This window comes from Oncorhynchus mykiss, chromosome 12 (genome assembly GCF_013265735.2).
Source record: "Oncorhynchus mykiss isolate Arlee chromosome 12, USDA_OmykA_1.1, whole genome shotgun sequence".
Lineage (NCBI taxonomy): Eukaryota > Metazoa > Chordata > Actinopteri > Salmoniformes > Salmonidae > Oncorhynchus > Oncorhynchus mykiss.
In genome coordinates, this window is record NC_048576.1 from 19,646,659 (window position 1) to 19,667,739 (window position 21,081).

Consider the following 21,081-nt stretch of genomic DNA (forward strand, 5'->3'; position numbering starts at 1 on the left):
TATGGTAGAGAAATTAACATTAAATTCTCTTGCAACAGCTCTGGTGGACATTCCTGCAGTCAGCATGCCAATTGCATGCTCCCTAAAAACTTGAGACATCTGTGGCATTGTGTTGTGATAAAACTGCACATTTTAGAGTTGCCTTTTATTGTCCCCAGCACAAGGGTTACTTACCTGTGTAATGATCATGCTGTTTAATCATTTAAAATGACAAAATATATAACTTTTTCCTTAACTTAGAATTCCTAAAAGTAGATTTTTTAGAGATTACTAATGCCACTGTCCCCTCTACAACAAATACTTAAAAACATGCAATTTTGTCCTTTTAACATTTAATTGAAATACTGTAAAATTCCATTAATTCCTATGGAGGACTACTCCTACTGGGAGTGCAAATATGGCCGACTGGTGACTTCTAAGCCTCTCAATGGCCAATACATAGCATCAGAATTCCAGAGTTTATATACATATTACTCCTTTTCTATTATTGTTATGCTGATTAAATCTTTGATTAACTCAGGTATTGTTGATTCTTTATCATAGGCAGAATGCAGTGTTAGGTCTGACTTAAACTAACATTACCTGTCAATCAAAAGTCAAGTGTGAAAGCGTGTGCTTGTGGGTGCATGCAACAGGAGATAACACCAACATATCTGGAATTATTTGCTATCATGGTGGTCATCATATCTTTATTTCTAAGAACCTCCATAAAGTAACTTTTGTAAAGTGTGTGTGTGTGTGTGTGTGTGTGAGAGAGAGAGAGTGCCTGTTGATGATTGTTTATTTAATTGTCTCAAAACACTGATAGGTTTAATGCCAGTCCAAATTCCAAATGTTCTTGCACAGTAAATAATAGAGTACACAACTACTATGCATGTACAGTCATGTGAAAAAGTAAGTACACCCCCTAAAAAGTTTTTATTTTTTTATTTGGACAAATGGATATGTTATCTTCACTTCAACACTATTGACAAAGGTAACCTAATTTAACAAATTAAACTGAAAGCTGATACTTTTCAATCATTTATTAATCAAAAATCAACAGAAATGCAATTCCATAGTGCGGGAAAAATAAATACACCCCTAGCTTCAATAGATGGTGTTGCCCCCTTTGGCAGAAAAACTTAATGTAGCCATTTCTTTTAACTGTCTATCAGTCTCTTATATCGAGATTTTTTCCCACTCCTCTTTACAGTACTGCGTCGACTGTGTCAAGTTCGAGGGATTTCTTGCATGCACTGCCCACTTCAAGTCCCCCCACAACATTTGGACAGAATTGAGATCTTGGCTTTGACTCAGCCATTCTATAACCCTCCATTGCTTATTGTTTGAGCCATTCTGTTGTATCTTAGCTTGTGTGTTTTGGATCATTGTCCCGTTGCAAGATCCATGTTTAGTTCAGCTTTAGCTTTTTGACAGATGGCCTCACATTCTCCTCAAGAATTCTCTGATACAATATGGAATTCATGGCTGACTAAATGATGGTAAGTTGGCCAGGCCCTCAGACAGCCCCAAACCATAATGCCACATGCTTTATGGTACTTCTGTTCAAAGGCAGTGTTTTGTATTTGCCAAAGATGGTGTCTGGCATTGCAGCCGAACAACTCCACCTTTGACTCATCTGTCCAGAGCACATTGTTCCAGTAGTTTTGGTCCTGTCTTGATATTATTTTTCTTCCTTCCTGACTGCCCATGTAGGCCAACTTTGTGCAGTCTCTTTCTGACAGTAGACTCATGTACTTCGATATTGATTGTGGGCACGAGAGGCCTGTCATAGGCAGAATGCAGATGTTACCTTAGGGTTCTAAGAGACTTCTATGAGCATCTTTCAGTCAGCTCTTGGGCTGAATTTGGTAGAATGACCTGGCCTAGGTAGATTGCCAGTGGTCTTGAATTTTCTTCATTTGTAGATGATCTGTTGGACAGTGGAACAATGTACTTTGAATTGCTTGGAAATGGATTTGTAACCTCTCACGGGCATCAACAATCTTTCTTCTGAGGGCCTCTGAGGTCTTTTGATCTTCGCATGATGTGTTATCACACACCCATATGGTTATGACCAAACCAGACCAATTGTATAATCTTTATGGAAGGCTGGACCCTCCCAAGGTACTCTCCAATGATTTCATAATCATTTGCACCTGTTTTGATGCACCTGCTCCTGGTTTTAGCCATTTTAGGTGATGGTAAAAGGTAGGGGTGTACACTTTTTTCTGCATAAGGAAATTGCATTTTTTTTTTTTAAATTGCATTACATTTTCAAAGTAATGTGTGATTTGTTAAATTGGGTTACCTTTATCAATGAATGTGGTTGGAATTTTGCTAAAATATCCGTGTCCAAATATGTAAAAAAAAAAAAAAAAAAATATATATATATATATATATATATATATATATATATATATAAATAAATAATACTTTCCAAAGAGTGTACTTACTTTTTCACAAGACTATATTGGAAACGATGTATGTATTGGAATTATCATTATGCTAACGTTACTTAGCTTATTTTATTAACTAGCAACAACTACTTACATTGGTTTTACTCGTTGCATACTCACAAGTGACCTCGACCTCTCCAAAACATTTACTGTAGTTGTGTGGATGTTATCAGTGTACAGTAGAAATCCTAGCAAAGGGTAGCAATGCAGAAAGCGGCGGAAGTAACTGTTACTGGCTATGGTTGCTGCTGCTAGTTGGTTTGGCGCCGGTGGAGGGAGTTATTCCTGCAGCAGTTCTTCCGGTCGGCATTTTGTTCTGCGAGAGAAGGGGGATAGTCTGAGTGGATCCCTTTTATCACCGCGTCAATAGCGTTCCTGTTTTTCACATTGGATTGTTTTCCGAAACCAGTCGGAATTTGCACTCACTTTCTGCTGGGGTAGGGAAACCGGTGCAAGTACCGGTTATGGGAACGTTTGCCCCCTTTAAGCATAGATGTTTGCAGTGAGAAGGAAGACGAACGAACCCTCCCGACCCGGATTATTGTTGTTATATTATTACTGGTACTCGGAGGAGCTGTTAGAGCGATAGAACGGAGAGGGAGCTAGAGACACGGTTCGAACCACTTTGCAACCATTTCTTTTTATCAACACATCCAGAGGTAAATATGATTGTATAAAATAGATTTAGGAGCACCATCACAAAACAATTCCGATCGGCTACACGGGTGTTGTTAATATTCAGTGAACCAGGTTAGATGTTATGGAATGCACCGATAGGTCATTTCTCCCTTTATTTTGCTTATTGCCTTGTATCCGCTCATAGGCGTCGGGTCGGGGTTACGCTTCCTCAGGCAAGTCCGAGGTTCAGTTAGCAAGCTAATAGGCCGACGTAGGCCATTGAGACGGTGAAAATAAAATCCTTATCTGCACGAATAATCATGATAACAAACCAAAAGGGATGGCCTTACCGTGGCTAAGGAACGACTGTGTGGGCGAGTCAAAGCAAGCATGGTTTCGGTTGCAGTCTCGGTAGTTAGCTAACGTTAGCTAGCCACAGCTAACTTTTGTTAGCTATCTAGCGAGGTTTGGAATATTATAGCTAGCTAGGTGCGTAACCCAACGAGGTAGTTGTTAGCTATTTAGACAAAACTAACAAATGCAACTACACGATTTTCTCATTAGTTTAATGTTTGCTGACGTTTATGGTGGAGCCAGATGTGCTGAGAAATAGGCGTTTAGCTAGTTATCTAGTGACTAATGCTACACACTAGCTAGTGCTAGGAGATTTTTGCAAAGATGGCAACTAAACTGGTTGAAACGTTTGCCTAACAAGACGGGCAAGCTTCCTTTTCAGTTTAGAGGCTACCAAATTGTACACATTCAGCATAATTTACATTCACTTATACAATTATAGATGCAGCTTTATTTACCAAGTTATCTAGTTACAATTTATCAAATGGAATCATCACATACACCACAGATATTTAACATGTCTTGTCTCGTTGATAACATGTTAAATATACCTATAGCCATTCCCTCTGCACTGGATTGGTTACTTCAAACAAAGTTGATTAATTTGTTTCCATGGAAATTAGCAACATATCAATGTAGATATTAATCTAACTTAATAAATAATATACATATAGGTACATTGCTTGCAAATCTTGAACGGGAAAAAGGATCTTCAGGAAAAAGGATGTGCAACACTGGGTTCTTGTAAACACTAAGTTCGATAGTAGATGATAAGAAAGTTGCTGAAATACGTTGGACCCTAATTGGTTTTGGGCTGTGCAATTAGTAACCTACTGGCTACTGTATCCGATTAACGTTACTGTGTTGCCAGAGAGGGAGAGAGACAGACAGATGTGCTGCTATGTTGTCAACCCGAGCAGCAGAGTGTAAAATCAAGAGTCTGTCCGTAATCATGAATCCTGCTTGCCGTCAAACGGTTCTCAACCATCTGGGTGATCAAAGGCATGTCATATTGATCATGGCATCCAGGTATAGCTAGATAAGCTAACTATAACTATGTACCTAGCTGATGTTACTCAAGGAGTGAGTCTCAGATGCTAACAATGGTTAGCCTCCTGGCTAGCAAATTATGCTTAGAAGGCCCTCACTGGATCAATCCCAATACCCCCCTTAGCCCTCCCCCTCGTTTGAGTGCCCCTTGTTAGGGGAGTGTCCCTCAAATAGAGCAACTAGTGGTAGGGAGAGATAAATAACCCTATGGCATGAGACATCACTCACCAACAGCAGAAGCCTACCACGCAGTTCATTGACGAGAAGCTTTGTGTTTTTCACAATGCCTGTACTGGCGGCAGTAATAGCTTAATTTATATTTCTCATGCAGCAAATACGTACTTAACATATGAGAACTGCAAAACAACAATGTGCCCATAATGTACCCATGCTCTGGTTCAATGTGGAATAGTACTGAAGCAGCAGGATTTAGGATTAAGGACACTTTATTGGTCACACAAGGTCCTACCGAAATGTTAGCTCTGCTTTTATCACAACCCCTCCAAAAGGCACACGTGCATACATATACTGTTTTTTTTGTAGTGGTGCGGGGGGCTGCCATATTGGGCGCTTGTTCTTATGGGGGTTAAGTGCCTTGCACAAGGGCACAACAGCAGACAATGGTATCTTGGATTTGATACCAGCTACTCTCTGGTTACCAGCTCACTTCCCACCAATTCTTCCAGTTAGACCCGGGATTCGAACTGGCAACCCTCCAATTGCTGGCACACCTCTCTAACCTTTAGGCTACATAACGCTCCTTTCCATAATAGCAGGTTGACATATAACGGTCAAATTTCCTTCACGCTGTCATTTTCTGCAATTTCTTGGCAATTAATGTTGAGTTAATTAGCTACGTTACTTCAGCTGCAATTGCATGACAAATAACTTCAATCTAACGTTACTACTACAATAAAGAACAATGACCCTTCAGATTTTTTATTTTTATGAACTGCAAGGCAAGCTTACAAAATGGTTTATTACATTTGCAGTAAAGTTCAATGCTTATCCACTGGTTTTCACAAGATTTCAGGTTGGTTTGCTCAGTCCCTAAAGCATTAATCAACACGAATTACAATTCATACAAATGGCAAATGCCCATATAGCAAGCTAAATGTATAACTAACTGGCTAATGTTAGTTGGTCAGATATCTTTTGAAATGGAAATGTACTTTTATTTTTTTACTTAACACTTAACAAGTAAGCATTTCACTCTAGTAACAAATCCATCAGAACTAACTAATCTGCTCCGGGGCATGCTAACTCCACTTACCCTGAATGAAATGACTGAGCCACGAGTTGAGGACCAATGAAATCAGATCCCTCTTGTGTCATCATCCTGTTAATTTGAAGAGGAAAACTGATTAAATATTTAATTAATCAAGCTTTTTTGTGTTTGCAAAAATTGTAATGTTAAAATATATCACATGACAAATTTTGGAATGACAATGCATTTTAAACTTCACGCACAGTAACACTTTTGTATGACGTAATACAATTATTTTATCAATAGGAGTGGGGAAAAAGGATGTTGTGCATTGATAAGCACACCAAAGTTGGAATAAGTAATAAAATGAAGACGGCACTTCTAAAAGCTTATTTCACACCATAGCCTGCTGAATTTGCAAGATAACTTTTCTTTCATTTTGATTTCGGAAACAAATTAAAATGTGACACTGACTCGCCTTTGATGTTTCACCATTGTCTCAATGGATAGTTCAGGGTTTGACAAGCCATGTGCCACATGCACGCACAGTTACAGGCATATATCCACCATCGTAGTACGGTTGAAGCCTGAGCTGGAATGTGAAGATAACTGAAGCTGGTTAGCTTTGGAAAACCCTGAGTAGATCTAGCTTGCCTTGTCATACCAGAGGGGTATTGTACATCAACCCATACTTTGGTTTAGTTTACCTGGCCACTGTTTCAAGTGCTAACTTTAGCATTTATGTCACAAATCAAATGCAAGTCTATATTAAAATGTTCACTCTTCATGTCCAAATCATCTTAAAGTATCTAAAAATTGATTGTGGAATGGAATGAATTGCAAAAATGCAAGGTACCATTGACTTGAATTGGATTTGTGCCACAAATGCAAAAAAAGTTAGCATTTAAAAAACTGGCCAAGTAAACAACCAACCCGGGGGGGTCACCTAATAGCAAGAACTGCACCATTTAGTGATCAGATACTCGTTGTTGCAGTGGGTGGTCTGTGGATGACCACATCTTTGGATTCCTCGTGTCTTGCTCATTGTTTAAAAAAGTTTGGTAATGCTTCCGGAATGCTTATCTGTTTCAAACAGAAACAATTTCAGAACAATCTGAGATGGTGGGTGTCATTTCATGCTGAAATTAAATGGAACGACCCAGCAACTCTCAGGGTTGGGTAACAGAGTTCAATGGAGTTTTGGGAATCGCTCAATAGAAAGCCGATTCGCTTGGAGGACCAAATAGTGGGCTGAAAGGGCACTACACCTCACTGAAAGTTGAATTGGAATACCACTACAACACGCAGGATCATGCTAAAGGGGGGTATTGAGATTGAGCCACTATCTCATGTTAGGCATGAAATAAATACCAAATAGTTCTGTAGCTAGTGCTAGTTGGCTAATAAAGGTTGTGTGCACATGTTAGCTAAATTAACAACCTCATTATTAACCATGTTTATTGAGTAGCGTATGCAAATGATGGCAACGTTCACCCGTCTGTTACGCTGACACGTATTTACAGGGAAGAGGACTAGTTTGACTTGCCTTTGCTAGTTAAATAGCCAGTGTAGCCACTTTTTCAATGTTATTTAATTCAGCTAGTACATTAGCTTCTTCTTGCATAACTAAGCTAAATGGCCCATTTTCTGTGGAAAATGTCGTGGCTATCCCATATGACTGAATTAGTTTACCGTGTTGGATTGTCATTGACCAACACATTTTAGCCTGCAGGTCTGCTATATTAATGGAAAATGTACTTGTATTAACATATCTATCAAAGTACAATGGCAATGCCTGAATGTTACTGCTTGAATGATGGTTATTGACCGGAAAGAAACACCTTAAAGTAATAGTATAGCTATAGTAGCTACCTGCAAATGCAGTTAGGGAGCAATTCAAGGAAAGTGTTTTCAAGAAGACCCTGCTGCTCCAGAGGAATTGCCTTCTTTCTTTCAACCAGATAATCCTTTGTGCTGCTTGCTTGCCCACCCTCTTACCCAACCAGCACAGCCCCAGAGTGACCATAAGCATTTGGGTCCAGAAAGGGGTGGCAGTTTTCATTTAAGCACGCATGGGCGCACACCTCTTTCTAGGATTGTCAAGGAACTACCCCAGTAACCACTGATAACGGAGCTGTACCATGTCACGTCATTTAGGCCTATTGCTATGTGTTGCCGATCCTTGTCTCTACTGTCAATCTCGTGTTGATCATGCTATAGTGGGATAATTACTCCTCTGGTTGTCTTCTCCTCTGAAAGTGGCTTCAAGGAAAATAGTAGTGAATGATAATGAGGTGTTCAGTCCAAATGCAAAAGGTTTAGGAAAATTCTTTAAATGCACTGCAGTTCAGTCCTGATGAAAAAAACATACATCTGCATGCATTTTGAATGGGTTGCTTTGATGACACCCCTGAAACTTTTCAGGGCAAGCACCACCAGTACTATGCACATGCATGTCTGCAAAAGTGTTGTACTAATAGTGTGTGCTCTGCCATTCTTCGACCACTTTCCCCATGTGTACAACAAGTAGTCTTTTGTACTCAGTTTCACTACTCTTTACTCTGTGAAATCCCCTCAGCCCTGGCTGAATTATAGTGTCTAATTAATGTAAACGGTTCATCTCTGTCTACTGATGATTCTTGCTCCTCTTGATTCTGTTTTTGCCAAGGCTTTGGTTTAAAGGGATAGGATTCTGGATTTTGGCAATGAAGTTCGTGATCTACTTTCTCTGAGTCTGACAACCTCGTGGATACCATTTAAATGTGTCTGTGTCCAGAATGAAGGAAGTTAAGAGGTAGTTTAGTGTGCCAATGCTAACTATCCCTTTAACATGCTCTAGCACCTCTGAGGACAGTGTTGCATATTGAGGAGCGTTGTGTGATATTGTGAATTGCCGGTGGCTGTTCCACCACCATTGCCGGTGGCTGTTCTAATGCAGTCCTCTCTGTTCTGCAGCGGTCGGGAGATGTGAGGAACAGTTGGAGGGCGACGACATTGAGCAACCTGTGCATCGACACGACCCCCACACCCCTATCTTCAGCATGAATGGGGATATGCCTCATGTTCCCATCACTACTCTTGCTGGGATCGCTAGCCTTACTGACTGTAAGTATTACACTGCCATTCACACATTAACTGATATACAGTGCATTCGGAAAGTTAACTGATTTCCTTATATGAACTCAGTAAAATCTTGGAAATTGTTGCATGTTGTGTTTATTTTTGTTCAGTATATTATGAAAGGTACAGTGCATTCAAAGTATTCAGACTTTCAGTATTCCACATTTGGTTACGTTACATCCTTCTCCTGAAATGGATTACGTGTGTGTGTGTGTCCCATCAATCTACACACAATACCCCATAATGACAAAGCAAAAACAGTTCTTCAGAAATCTTTGCAAATGTATAGATAATAAACTGAAATATCACATTTACATAAGTATTCAGACCCTTTACTCAGTACTTTGTTGAAGCACCTTTGGTAGCGTTTACAGCCTTGAGTCTTTTTGGGTATGACGCTACATGCTTGGCACACCTGTATTTGGGGAGTTTCTCCCATTTTTCTTTGCAGATCCTCTCAAGCTCTGTCAAGTTGGATGGGGAGCGTCGCTGCACAGCTATTTTCAGGTCACCCCAGAGATGTTTGATTGGGTTCAAGTCTGGGCTCTGGCTGGGCCACTCAAGGACATTCAGAGACTTGTCCCGAAACCACTCCTGCGTTGTCTTGGCTGTGTGCTTAAGGTTGTTTTCCTGTTGTAAAGTGAACCTTTGCCCCAGTCTGAGGTCGGGAGCACTCTGGAGCAGGTTTTCATCAAGGATTTCTCTGTACTTTTCTCCGTTCATCTTTCCCTCGACCTTGACTAGTCTCCCAGTCCCTGCCTCTGAAAAACTTCCCCACAGCATGATGCTGCCACCACCATACGTGGGGTGTCATGTGCCTTTTACTGAGGAGTGACTTCCGTCTTGCCACTCTACCATAACGCCCTGATTGGTGGAGTGCTGCAAAGATGGGAGAACCTTCCAGAAGGACCACCATCTCCACAGAGGAACCCTGGAGCTCTGTCAGAGTGACCACCAGGTCCTTGATCACCTCCCTGACCAAGGCCCTTCTCCCCCGATTGCGCAGTTTGGCCGGGTGGCCAGCTCTGGGAAGAGTCTTGGTGGTTCCAAACTTTTTCCATTTAAGAATGATGGAGGCCACTGTATTCTTGGGGATTTTCAATGCTGCAGACATTTTTTGGTAACCTTTCTCAGATCTGTGCCTCGACACAATCCTGTCTCGGAGCTCTACGGACAATTCCTTCAACCTCATGGCTTGTTTTTTTCAATGACATGCACTGTCAACTGTGGGACCTTATAGACTTGTGTGTGCCTTTCCAAATGATGTCCAATCAATTGAATTGGAAACATCTCTCAGATGATCAATGGAACCAGGATTTACCTGAGCTCAATTTCGAGTCTCATATTTGCAAACATTGCTAAACCTGTTTTCGCTTTGTCATTATGGGTTATTTTGTGTAGATTGATGAGGGGAAAAAAATATTTAATACATTTTAGAATAAGGCTGCAACGTAACAACATTTGGAAAAGGGGACCGGGTCTGAATATTTTCCAAATCAATGCAGCTAAATTTTTAACAAAGGCTCTACTTACGGGTACCTCGAAAGCAAGTGAAAAGATGTTAGCAGGGCCAGGCTATTTTTTAGGACTGCGTCTACTGACATTTAGACCAGCTGCAAGCTTTGATGGTACATTGGTAAAGTACATTGGCCATGGTATCAGACTATACCACGGGCATGACAAAATATTTATTTTTACTGCTCTAATTACGTTCGTATCTAGTTTATAATAGCAATAAGGCTCCTCTGGGGTTTGTGACATATGGGCAATATACCATGGCTACGGGCTGTGTCCAGACTCTCAGCTTGTGTCATGCCTAATAACAGCTCTTAGCTGTGGTATATTGGCCATATACCACATCTCAGGCCTTATTGTATAGCATGGCTTACACTACTTCAAAGGTAAAAACTAAGACATATTTATCTACAACCTTATGAGGCTAAACATAGTCAGGTTCCAGGGGAGATCTATTGACAGCATGGGAGTCAATTCAACCATTCTAGGAATATTTATAATGTTGTCAGAATTACACGGACAATGATGAATAGCTGGGAATCCCAGTTTTCCAACAGTCAGATTTTTCTTATCTACCAATATTGAGCATTTGAGAGGAGGTTTTACAAATGTATTTATCAATGGTTAATTAACGCATCCATTCACAAAAAGTTTTCTGACATGACAATGACATTAATAGATGCTAAACGGTAGGCTGTCATTGTAAATAAGAATTTGTTCTTAACTGACTTGTCTAGTTAAATAAAGAATAATGGTTAAATAGGCCTACCAAGAATATTTTTTTACTTGTCCATTCGAACAATTTAAAATGAAATATTTTTTGTCTGACTTTTAAAAAAAAATGTTTTACTTGTCCCGCCCTGTATAGTTTGCAAAGTTATAGTATATACAGTGCCTTGCGAAAGTATTCGGCCCCCTTGAACTTTGCGATCTTTTGCCACGTTGCAGGCTTCAAACATAAAGATATAAAACTGTATTTTTTTGTGAAGAATCAACAACAAGTGGGACACAATCATGAAGTGGAACAACATTTATTGGATATTTCAAACTTTTTTAACAAATCACCTGGATATGTTTATTTTTGAACCATTCCATTGTAGATTTTGCTTTATGTTTTGGATCATTGTCTTGTTGGAAGACAAATCTCCGTCCCAGTCTCAGGTCTTTTGCAGACTCCATCAGGTTTTCTTCCAGAATGGTCCTGTATTTGGCTCCATCCATCTTCACATCAATTGTAACCATCTTCCCTGTCCCTGCTGAAGAAAAGCAGGCCCAAACCATGATGCTGCCACCACCATGTTTGACAGTGGGGATGGTGTGTTGAGCTGTGTTGCTTTTACGCCAAACATAACGTTTTGCATTGTTGCCAAAAAGTTCAATTTTGGTTTCATCTGACCAGAGCACCTTCTTCCACATGTTTGGTGTGTCTCCCAGGTGGCTTGTGGCAAACTTTAAACGACACTTTTTATGGATATCTTTAAGAAATGGCTTTCTTCTTGCCACTCTTCCATAAAGGCCAGATTTGTGCAATATACGACTGATTGTTGTCCTATGGACAGAGTCTCCCACCTCAGCTGTAGATCTCTGCAGTTCATCCAGAGTGATCATGGGCCTCTTGGCTGCATCTCTGATCAGTCTTCTCCTTGTATGAGCTGAAAGTTTAGAGGGACGGCCAGGTCTTGGTAAATTTGCAGTGGTCTGATACTCCTTCCATTTCAATATTATCGCTTGCACAGTTCTCCTTGGGATGTTTAAAGCTTGGGAAATCTTTTTGTATCCAAATCCGGCTTTAAACTTCTTCACAACAGTATCTCGGACCTGCCTGGTGTGTTCCTTGTTCTTCATGATGTTCTCTGCGCTTTTAACGGACCTCTGAGACTATCACAGTGCAGGTGCATTTATGAGGAGACTTGATTACACACAGGTGGATTGTATTTATCATCATTAGTCATTTAGGTCAACATTGGATCATTCAGAGATCCTCACTGAACTTCTGGAGAGAGTTTGCTGCACTGAAAGTAAAGGGGCTGAATAATTTTGCACGCCCAATTTTTCAGTTTTTGATTTGTTAAAAAAGTTTGAAATATCCAATAAATGTCGTTCCACTTCATGATTGTGTCCCACTTGTTGTTGATTCTTCACAAAAAAATACAGTTTTATATCTTTATGTTTGAAGCCTGCAACGTGGCAAAAGATCGCAAAGTTCAAGGGGGCCGAATACTTTCGCAAGGCACTGTACAAAGCTGTTTTCCAAATGCATACAATCCTCTAAAAAAAAGTCAGGACCATTTTGCTTGCTTTATGGTCAGTGCTGCCAGCCGCAAAGTTAATTTCTTGGTATTTAGATAATTAATTTACCAAGTTGGCAAGATTGAATTGAGCTTGTTTTTATTGCTCTTTTGTTTCCTGTTGTAATAAAACATGAATGTTCTCTACATGAATATTGCGGTCTTGATATTTAGGACACACTATTATTGATGGTACTTTTCAATAGCCTTTGCTTTAGAGTGACATGGGTAGTGTAATGTGATGTATAGTGCCGATAGATAGTATCCACCTGTGCACATTTTGTTGCCTTAGTGCTTGGACTTTCAATGCAATAAATTACACCGTGGCTAAGTGTCAAAGTCTGGATGGCAATTTCTCTTGACTACAATTCCAGGCAAATGTTCTGTGCTAGTTATCCAATCGCTTAGGTAGCTTGAATACAAATATGATCTCTGACAAAGAGCCATGAGGCTGAAACATTGGCACAAAATAAACAAGTGACTTTGCATGTACTGTGTGTGAGAACATCTTTTCTTTTAATTATTCTTTGATGTTTCCTATGCACCTGCTAAGCAATCCCAAGAAGTGCATTTCAGTTTTACAGGGGTTGCATTAGAGTTCAGAAATCTGCATTTTCAAAAGGCTGACCGCCCTAAAAAAATATATAAAATGCCCATTTGTGAATTCTCATCCGTGTGAAGTGCAACTGAATCACAAAAATTATAAATAAATTATAATAAGCATTTTAGATCTGCGTTTACAAAAAGCAGCAATATAAGTGTTTAGGTGTTTTTATTAAAAAAAACATGCATGGAAAAACTTAGAATTCTGCATTAACGCAACCCCTGCTTGTAGGTTATTGTTCTGCCAAAAGGTGCATTTCTCTCCAGGTGTTAGGTCTTTAGCAGACGGAAGCAAGATTTCCTCTATTGTTCATGCTTAAAACCTATGGATTGTTTTATGCAGTGATGTGTAGTGTTGGATTTACCTAATACTTTAACCTAAACAATATTGGGGAGTAGCTGGGATGTTGATCCATCCATGCACTATTTTTCCCATCTCAGGTGTTTTATTAGTCACCCAGACAACTATCAGGCTAAAGCGCATATCAAGTCCAAAATTCGCCACATTCAAATCAATAGGAGCTGCGTACGTGGAGCGGCATTGTTTGGGAAATTTAGGGGGGTGCGCGACGGGGGCTGTACACGGATGGTGGTCTCTAAGCTGCGTAGCTATATCACAATGTGGGGCTGTACCATCTTAGCTGCTCTTCCTCTTTGCAGTGTTAAACCAGCTGCCCCTGCCATCCCCTCTCCCCGCCACCACCACTAAGAGTCTGCTGTTCAATGGGAGGATTGCGGAGGAGGTCAACTGTCTGCTGGCCTGCCGGGATGAAAACCTGGTGTCCCAGCTGGCTCATAGCCTCAACCAGGTTTCCACAGAGCACATGTGAGTACCCTCATCACCGCACGCCTTTCAATGCTAGGGGTCACAACCGCTGGTAAGAGTGTGAGCTGTTGTCTCTTATTATGAGCCACAGTTGCATTAGTTGATTCCCCCCTCCCATTGCAGAGAGCTGAAGGACAACCTGGGCAGTGATGACCCGGAGGGAGACGTGCCTGTGCTGCTGCAGACAGTGCTGTCTAGGAACCCCAACATCTTCAGGGAGAAAAGTAAGTTAGCCCAATACTGGGTTCAGGATGGTAAGGAGAGAGTGCCTCTGACTCTGCATTGGAGCACAGTGTATGGCCTAACACAGCGCTGACTGTGTCTCTGCCTCTTAGGGCCTTGATTTGTTATCCTCAGTAACATTTTCTGGGTCTAATGTGTTTTGTGAGTCAAAACTGCTTCTTGAGGCGTTGCAAGGCAAGCTTTGCTGTCTTTATCATTATCATAGAGTTGGTGCCGTACTTGTAGCTTGAAGAGAGTTTGTAGTGGATTTAGTTGGCATCTTGATTGCCTTGAGTATACTTGATAGACATTTAATTGCTTTGTAAAATATAGCACTGTTGGGCAGTAGGGTTGGACGATGTCAACCTTTAACCTATCGTGATTATGTACTCATAAAGCATTGTGATATACGATGGTATGGCCCCTTATTGGCCAACCAAAATGTATATAAAATATAAAAGAAACATCTGCTAAAACCACCATTGGGCTAATAGCACGAAATCGGATGGTACCATTTAGGGCTGGGAATTGCCAGGGACCTCACTATATGATTTTGTCATGATACTTAGATGCCGATATGTATTGCAAATGTCACGATTCTAAACTCAGCAAAAAAAGAAACATCCCTTTTTCAGGACCCTGTCTTTCAAAGATAATTTGTAAAAATCCAAATAACTTCATAGATCTTCATTGTAAAGGGTTTAAACACTGTTTCCCATGCTTGTTCAATGAACCATAAACAATTAATGAACATGCACCTGTGGAATGGTTGTTAAAGACACTAACAGTTTACAGACAGTAGGCAATTAAGGTCACAGTTATGAAAGTTTAGGACACTAAAGAGGCCTTTCTACTGACTCTGAAAAACACCAAAAGCCCAGGATCCCTGCTCATCTGCGTGAACGTGCTTTAGGCATGCTGCAAGGAGGCATGAGGACTGCAGATGTGGTCAGGGCAAGAAATTGCAATGTCCGTACAGTGAGACGCCTAAGACAGCGCTACAGGGAGGCAGGAAGACAGCTGATCGTCCTCGCAGTGGCAGACCACATGTAACAACACCTGCACAGGATCGGTACATCACACCTGCGGGACAGGTACAGGATGGCAACAACTACCCGAGTTACACTAGGAACGCACAATCCATCCATCAGTGCTCAGACTGTCCGCAATAGGCTGAGAGAGGCTGGAAGGGGGATTGTAGCCTTACCAGACATCACTGACAACAACGCCACCTATGGACACAAACCCACAGTTGCTGGACCAGACAGGACTGGCAAAAAGTTCTCTCACTGATGAGTCGTGGTTTTGTCTCACCGGGAGTGGTGGTCGGATTCACGTTTATCGTCGACGGAATGAGCGTTACACCGAGGCCTGTACTCTGTGGAGTGGTATTGATTTGGAGGTGGAAGGTCCATCATGGTCTGTGGCGGTGTGTCACAACATCATCACCGCTGTGCGTTACAGGGAAGACATCCTCTTCCCTCATGTGGTATCCTTCCTGCAGGCTCATCCTGAAATGACCCTCCAGCATGACAATGCCACCAGCCAATACTGCTCATTCTGTGAGTGATTCCCTACAAGACAGGAATGTCAGTGTTCTGCCATGACTAGCGAAGAGCCTGGATCTCAATCCCATTGAGCACATCTGGGACCTGTTGGATCAGAGGATGAGGGCTGGGGCCATTCCCCCCAGAAATGTCTGGGAACTTGCAGGTGCCTTGGTGGAAGAGTGGGGTAACATCTCACAGCAAGGACAGGCAAATCTGGTGCAGTCCACGAGGGATGCACTGCAGTGCTTAATGCAGCTGGTGGCCACACCAGATACTGACTTACTTTTGATTTTGACCCCCCCCCCCCCCTTTTGTTCAGGGACACATTATTCAATTTCTGTTCGTATGTCTCAGTTGTTGAATCTTATGTTCATACAAATATTTACATGTTAAGTTTGCTGAAAATAAACGCAGTTGACAGTGAAAGGACGTTTATTTTTTTGCTGAGTTTATATGTATTGCGGTTTTATAGTAATTTGATGTTCCAAACATTGCTAATGATATGTCTGCTGCAGAGAGACGAGAGCATGAGAAAATTAGTTTTGATCAATCATTGAATTGAAAGTCCTGAAAACATGTTGGCTCACTATTTAGAAAGAAGATGGAGAAAAATCTATAGGATGAAAAATACTGGAGTTTCAGTGCAGGTACAGCCAACTAGCACTAGCTAATGTTAAAGTAAAACGATTTATATATATAATATATACTTTCAGTATCAATATATATATATTTTTTACCTCTCACTACAACAACTGGAAGAATCATGATGAAAGATAATGTTGTTGAAAGCCTAAGCAGAGCCACATGATGGAGCAAAGTAACAGTCAACAAACAGTAGAGTAGTGAGTTAGGTTTTATATCTACCGTCTTCAGATCTAGATAATGGCTTCATTTGCCTCATCCTCCTGTCTTAAAGGTGTGTAGCATAAATGTAATCAAATTTAACATATGGATTTGCATTAGTATATGAATTAAAAGTCCCAATGCAAAGTTACACCTCACTTTTCATTTCTCGAGTTATGACATAACTGTTCAGAATTCCGAAGACATGTCGGAAAATGTTTTTCCGAGGTCTGGTGTAATATGGAGGACCCGACAAGCCACCCTATTCCCTATAACGTAAACTCCAACAGCAATAACTTCAAATGAAACCAATTTTCAGCCAAGTTACCATCAAATACTTGAATTTATTGTAACAAATCAATGTGCAAGTTTGCTAGCCAACTAACGTTAGTCCTAGTAGTCTGCTAACGTTAGCCCTACTAGCCTGCTAACGTTAGCTAGCCCTACTAGCCTGAGTCAGCCAATTGCTATCAACACCTAGTTTACAGCTACATTCAAGTAAACTAATGTTTTGTAAAAACATAACGTCATCTAACCAGTTATCAAAGATTATTAGCTGGCTAAGATAAGTGCATATAGCTATTTAGCTAACTAGCTATTAGCCTATCCAGCCACCAAACCTGCTAACAACTGTAGACCAGATAGAACACAACTAACATAACACAAACGGCAGATCAAAAGCAAAGAGAGAGCAGAGACTTAGAGATTGATGTCTGGAGCCCAATCGAAGGTAAAACCATTAAAATAGTGCAGGCTGAGTTGGCTACCAAAGCGAGGAGAGGCTGGCGCTTCACCGGGCCGAGGGAGAGTCAGTGAGGGAAATCATATAGCTATAATGAGAAAAATCCCAAGTAGATTTGATGTCAGCCATCTAGTGCGCTAGCACTAAGCCAAGGTGGAAAATGTTACAAAACTTGCATAGCCTACTTCACAGAGAACATGTCAAAGTTGACAAAACAAAAAGAACAGACAAGGTACTACATACACAATTAGAGCAAGCAGCTATGATTTTCTTTCGTTTTGAGCCCAACCGTGCTAACAGGTTCCCACTAGATAACACAGCCACAAAGTCTGAAACGCATGAGGATGCTAACGTTGGCCAGCTTGAGCTAGCAAATGAACTAACATATGACGTTGAGAAATAGCACTTTGTGGGTAGTTCAGAAGATATCCGGAAATAAGTTAAGAAATATCTAATAACTCCAAAACATAACTATGTTTGTAGTTATATCAAATCCAATCAAATTGTATTTCTTACATGCGCTGATTACAACACGTGTAGATTTTTACCGTGAAATGCTTTCTTACAAGCCCTTAACCAACAATGCAGTTCAAGTAATAGAGTTAAGAAAATATTTACTAAATAAACTTTTATTGGTTACATACACATATTTAGCAGATGTTATTGCGGGTGTAGCGAAAAGCTTGTACCACTAAAGTAAAATAAAAATAACAATAACGGGTCTATATACAGGGGGTACCGGGTCAGTATGCGGGAGTACAGGTTAGTCGAGGTAATTTGTACATGTAGGTAGGGATAAAGTGACTATGCAGAGATAATAAACAGCGAGTAGCAGCTGTGTAAAAACAAAGGGGAGTCAATGTAAATAGTCCGGGTGGCCATTTGATGAACTGTTCAGCAGTCTTATGGCTTGGTGGTAGAAGCTGTTAAGGAGCCTTTTGGACCTAGACTTGGTGCTCCGGTACTGCTTGCAGTGAGGTAGCAGAGAGAACAGTCTATGACTTGGGTGACTGGAGTCTTTGTCAATTTTTTGGGCCTTCCTCTGATACCTCCTAGTATATAGGTCCTGGATGGCAGGAAGCCTGGCTGTACTGGGCCGTACACACTACCCTCCGTAGCGCCTTACGGTCTGATCCCGAGCAGTTGCCATACCAGGCCCAAAAAATGCAACCAGTCAGGATGCTCATGATGGTAGAACTTTTTGAGGATCTGGGGACCCGTGCCAAATCTTTTCAGTCTCCTGAAAGGGAAAAGGTGTTGTCGTGCCCTCTTCACAACTTTCTTGGTGTGTTTGGACCATGATAGTTTGTTGGTGATGTGGACACCAAGGAACTTGAAACTCTCGACCCGCTCCACTATAGCGCCGACAATGTTAGTGGGGGCCTGTTCGGCCCTCCGTTCCTGTAGTCCACGATCAGCTCCTTGGTCTTTCTCACATTAAGGTAATCACATTATGACCACAACTAAGTTACCACGTCTTTGACCACACTGTGTGCTATTGCTTGTTCTACTTCTCATAAAGTTGTGATTGAAAATACCGTAGGCCTATAGATTTGTCATTGTTCTTTTTGAAAGTGGCAACTTTAGGACAACAGTACAGTTTTTGGGAAATAGGCTAATGTTCATAACTTTCATTTGTCCTAAAGCTTTTATGATAGGCCTAGTCGGAGGCTGCTGAGGAGAGGACGGTTCATAATAATGGCCGGAACGGAGTACAATGGAATGGCATCAAACACATGGATACCACCGATTCCACTCCAGATATTACCACAAGCCCGTCCTCCCCAATTAAGGTGCCACCAACCTCCTGTGGTAGGAGGATAGGTTATCAGCCTAAGTTTTTAAACAGCTAGACACAAGATAGTTCAGTGTCCGTAAAAAATAAATGAATAGCCTAGCTTTACGCTATAGGCAAAGGCCCATGCATCCAACATTAGAGAGATAAACAATATTTTCTGATTGAACATTTTGTGCTGCTTTGTTGGAATTCTTTGCTCTGTCTACTAAACATGAAAGAGTAGGCTATATTCCTTGGCCAAGTCAAATCAAATGGTGATTGGGACAAAAAGGGAAATTAAGCTTTTAAAATAACAAGCCGGAGAACAGACTGTCCACTGCAAAAGGCCCATCATCATCTGACATTGGAGAGGTGAGAGCGAGAGAAAAAATAGGTTATTTCCATGTAAAAGGGCCCATGAGCATGTGAAGTTAAAAGGAGCACGTCAAATGAAAGCTAATAGTGTATATTTTGGAAAATGAAGGCATAGATGCATGTTTTAACATGCATGTTTTTCCATTTTAAAAATTAGGCTAAAGTAAAGGCTTTGATTTCTGGATAAACAGATGGAAAAGGGGTCTTAGAAAACATCTACCAGAAAAGTTATTAAAAGGTATCACAAATGCATCAAAACACAATGATGTTGACATAAAGACCCCTGCCAACTAATATCAACACATATTTAGTTTTGGAGAAATTGTTTACCATCTGTAAGTTTAACGCTGCAATATGTAACTTTTTGGGCGACCTGACCAAATTCATATATCTTTAAGGTATTTTCTCTCCCTGATGAGGATAGAGGACAATGAAGTAACAAGTAATGGTAGACCTATCAAATACTGATATCAATTTTGTTGATTAATTATTAAGTGATTGGTAACGGACTTCCAAGTTTCAATCTGTATAGGAATTACTGCCACTGAATTGGCTACAATGGGAAATCACAATAGTCACTAATCACAGTTGGGTCATCTGCTACTGTCCTCCCTTCCGCTGGCATACTGTTATGTTCAGCTCAAAACTGTTTTCTTTCTTTCTGTTGTCTGGTGGTCAAACCAAATGTGTTAAAACAGTCTGAGTCTGGACAACCCCTCCCCCGCTCTTTCTATGCCTCTCACGCTCAAGTTAATGTCACCTCTCCCAGCTCTTACTGACACCTACCCATGAGCCCCCTCTCTTTCCATTTACTCTAACCAGCATCCTCACCCACTGAACACTGACCGACACCGGACGTCCATAGACTTTGAAAAGTAGTTTACATTTGGTCAGTCCACCCTGGTCTTGATGTTACAGTCCACAGACGGACAGGACTGGACCAAATCTGAACCTATCATAGACTTATGTTTCACATTTTTGGATAGCACAGTGAATAGTAGAGCACAGTACAATACAACACAGTACTGTACCGTGTGTGGAGTACAATACAATACAGTAGAGTATAGTATATTGTACTGTACTGAACTATACTCTACTGCACTGGTTCTCAACTTGTTTTGCCTCACAAAAATTATCGGAAATTACAATCTGTAAAACAATTTTTAATGCTATATTGATAGTAAATGTAGCAATTAAATGACAAGGGAACATTCCCACCTCTTTCATTGTCAATAATAACATTTTGCCCATATTCTTGATGAAGAATGTTAGTAAGCTCACTGGTTTGAGACCACAAAATTAGCACTGCTAATAGCTCAATATTGAAAATACTGTGATTGAAGATTTTTAATGATTTGAAAAACTAAATTCATTATCATTTATACACACTTTCTACCTTAATTTGTTTAAGTTCGGACTGGAGAATTTATTAATTGTAAAAAAAAAATCTAATATATGTATGTGTGTATATTTATATATTTCTTTACTCGGACACCCTCGATCCATTCAAGGCCTCAGTTGCGAACCACCAGTTGAGAATCACTGCTCTA

At 40.6% G+C, this 21,081-nt stretch overlaps 1 protein-coding gene across 6 annotated transcripts in view; it reads left to right on the top strand.

Moving 5' to 3' along the window:
- Positions 1 to 21,081, top strand: part of LOC110537148 (nipped-B-like protein B) — a 65,497-nt gene that overhangs the window by 692 nt on the left and 43,724 nt on the right. For 4 of the 6 annotated variants that reach the window (XM_036937139.1, XM_036937140.1, XM_036937141.1 and 1 more), the window contains exons 2-4: positions 8,626 to 8,775; positions 13,857 to 14,022; positions 14,146 to 14,246. In XM_036937139.1, coding sequence (XP_036793034.1) covers positions 8,712 to 8,775; positions 13,857 to 14,022; positions 14,146 to 14,246 — 331 coding nt within the window. In that variant the 5' untranslated portion in view covers positions 8,626 to 8,711. Of the gene's footprint in view, positions 1 to 2,738; positions 3,101 to 8,445; positions 8,465 to 8,625; positions 8,776 to 13,856; positions 14,023 to 14,145; positions 14,247 to 21,081 lie in introns of those variants that run through there. The other 2 variants (XM_021622959.2, XM_036937143.1) reach the window with 2 other exon arrangements.